Source organism: Poecilia latipinna, unplaced genomic scaffold (genome assembly GCF_001443285.1).
Source record: "Poecilia latipinna isolate Pla-1442-1.1 unplaced genomic scaffold, P_latipinna-1.0 Scaffold204, whole genome shotgun sequence".
Taxonomy (NCBI): Eukaryota; Metazoa; Chordata; class Actinopteri; order Cyprinodontiformes; family Poeciliidae; genus Poecilia; species Poecilia latipinna.
The window spans coordinates 95084-97424 of NW_015112820.1; the positions used below are offsets into that span (position 1 = coordinate 95084).

General features: G+C 33.4%; 1 protein-coding gene across 1 annotated transcript in view; it reads right to left on the reverse strand.

Moving 5' to 3' along the window:
• The window catches only part of anxa3a (annexin A3a), a 15077-nt gene that overhangs the window by 7820 nt on the left and 4916 nt on the right, over window positions 1–2341 (reverse strand). The window contains exons 2-8 of the mRNA XM_015031369.1: window positions 1767–1797; window positions 1644–1691; window positions 1479–1566; window positions 1086–1180; window positions 460–573; window positions 272–362; window positions 112–191 (exon numbers count right to left, since the gene is read on the reverse strand). Coding sequence (XP_014886855.1) covers window positions 112–191; window positions 272–362; window positions 460–573; window positions 1086–1180; window positions 1479–1566; window positions 1644–1691; window positions 1767–1781 — 531 coding nt within the window. The 5' untranslated portion in view covers window positions 1782–1797. The remainder of the gene's footprint in view (window positions 1–111; window positions 192–271; window positions 363–459; window positions 574–1085; window positions 1181–1478; window positions 1567–1643; window positions 1692–1766; window positions 1798–2341) is intronic.

The following is a 2341-nucleotide window of genomic DNA, read 5'->3' on the forward strand; positions in this document are numbered from 1 at the left end:
CAAGCCTACTTAGGCATTGTGATTAATCTGATAAAAATAATTGATTGACAGCTCTAGCTATGAGTCAAGTGTGTCAGTTTTTTTTAGGTAATTTTCTTTTTTTTTCTGGACCTTTGCCAGGAGAATAAGTGCTTTGGAAAAATCTCCAGAAACTTCACTCGTCAACTTCTCAATCAGGTCCTTCTCCGTTTCTACAGAGGAAAAAGATGGAGGTCATAAATCTGTTTTCTGCAACAAAACCCATAAACTAAGACGGAAGATGCTTCTTTACCTTTTCTGTAAACGTCCTTGAGAGCTTCGATTTGCTGCTTGGACCTGGAGGCAAAGATTTCAATCAGGACCGAGTCTTTTGTACCAGCTCCCTGCAGTAAAACACATTTTAAACAAATGATATTTTACAGTAATAAACGCTGGTTCATTTGTAAAACATGTTTTTGAAAAGGAGATATGTGAGCGTACTTTCATGGCTTGGGTGACTTCGTGGCAGTCGTACGCTGCAGGGGGAGTGATGAGCGCCAGCAGCAGCTTCTCAAAGTCTCCGCCCGTGTCGCCTTTCAGGTCTTTCTCCAGCGTCTGAAACGTAAACAGAGGCGACAGATCCAGAGGTTTACTCTGCGTGTTCAGAACCACGCCCAGGAAAATAAAGCAAATACAGAAAACAAAGCAACTTTTTATGTGTTTGTTTTCATTTGTTTAATAAAATACGAAAAAGTTTAGAAAGTAAACAGGTGGTCAAGTCATTAAGACCACAATTAAGTCGTTTTAATGCCAGAACAGCAGATAGAAATATTTTTGTTTCAGAATCGACACATTATTTGGGGGTTTTCCTTAATCGTTTATTTATTCCAAGTCCTGTCATCACAGCAACATTCACTCTTTAAATAATAATAATAAAAAAATGTATAAAATGATTTGCTAAACAAACACAATAAGGTTTGACTGTTTTCTTTTTATGATTTAGTTTCTTGGAGTTATTTTAGAAAATATTCAGCTGCTTTGTACACTACAGGAATAATTTAAACTTTGTGTTTCTCATTTAATGTTTAGAAACACAACATTTTCATATAAAATGAAGGAAATCTTACTCTGCCGGTGGCTCCTTCATACGCTTTGCAGATGAGCTGCCTCTGATCGTTGCTTCTTTGGGTCAGGATTTCAATCAGGACTTTCTCATTTGTCCCTAAAAAATAAAAATAAAAAGTTAAAATAAATTAAATATGAATCTCTGTTTCTGTCATACATCTGGAGACAATTTACGTTAAATGAAGCACAAAAATTAGTAGATTTGTTTCAACTTCAAAACATCATCCATCAACCTGAAGGACGTTTTTTACAAAAATGATTAATCTGATTTTTAGAAATTAAAGTTTTACACCAATCTGTCTTATCAAATATTTAAAAGGTTTCAAAGATGAAAAGCAAACAAGTTTTCTCCAAAGAAAAAATGAAAAAGTAAGCTAAACAAATAAAACGCGTACCGAGTCCTTCAATGGCGTCCTTCAGAGCTGCAGCGTCTTTCACTGCATCAAAGTTTGCTTTAGGCTTGATGGTTCCTCTCTGTCCGCTCTAAAAAACATTCAGATTTAACAATTAATTAAAACCCTGCATAGTTTCTCATATAGAAAAACCAGAGTTGGATTTACTTCAGCAGCAGAAGATGACGGTGAATCCACAAGACTTTCCAAATCGTCCTGAAAATAAATGGATTTAACATGTAAAACTCTTTAATAAAGACTTTAAAAATGTAAAATAAAAACATTTCTCACCCATAAAGAAGCCATGATGAATCTAGTTCTTCTGTAAGACATTAGAAACAATCTTAATCTGATATACATTTAAATGCACTATAAAAGCACAAAGTATTACCAAGAACTTTTGGTGTAGTATCTACCGCAAATTTCTTAGTACCGAAGTGTTACCGAAGTATCTTTTCAGCAAGACATAAGAGCTTATTTAAAGTAAATAATTACTTATTATTGATTAAATAGAGTTACATTGGCAGATTTTTATTTCCCTTACAGGACATTTTTCTCATGTTTTAAGTAAAACTAGTCATTTTTCATCATTGAATTAAAACAAGCTCATGTCTTGCTGAAAGATAATTTGGTAACACTTTATTTGAAGGGGGTTGAATAAGACTGACACTTTCATAAACATGACATATCACCTGTCATGAACATCAATAAGTCTTCATGAATATTTATGACTGTTGTCATAAAGCGTCATTCGGTAAATTATGACACTTTTAATACAAAGTTGACATTATTCAAAATGTCTTTGTTATGACAACTTGACATTAACCAAGAAATCATTACTGATATAAATTTGTTATAAAAGTATT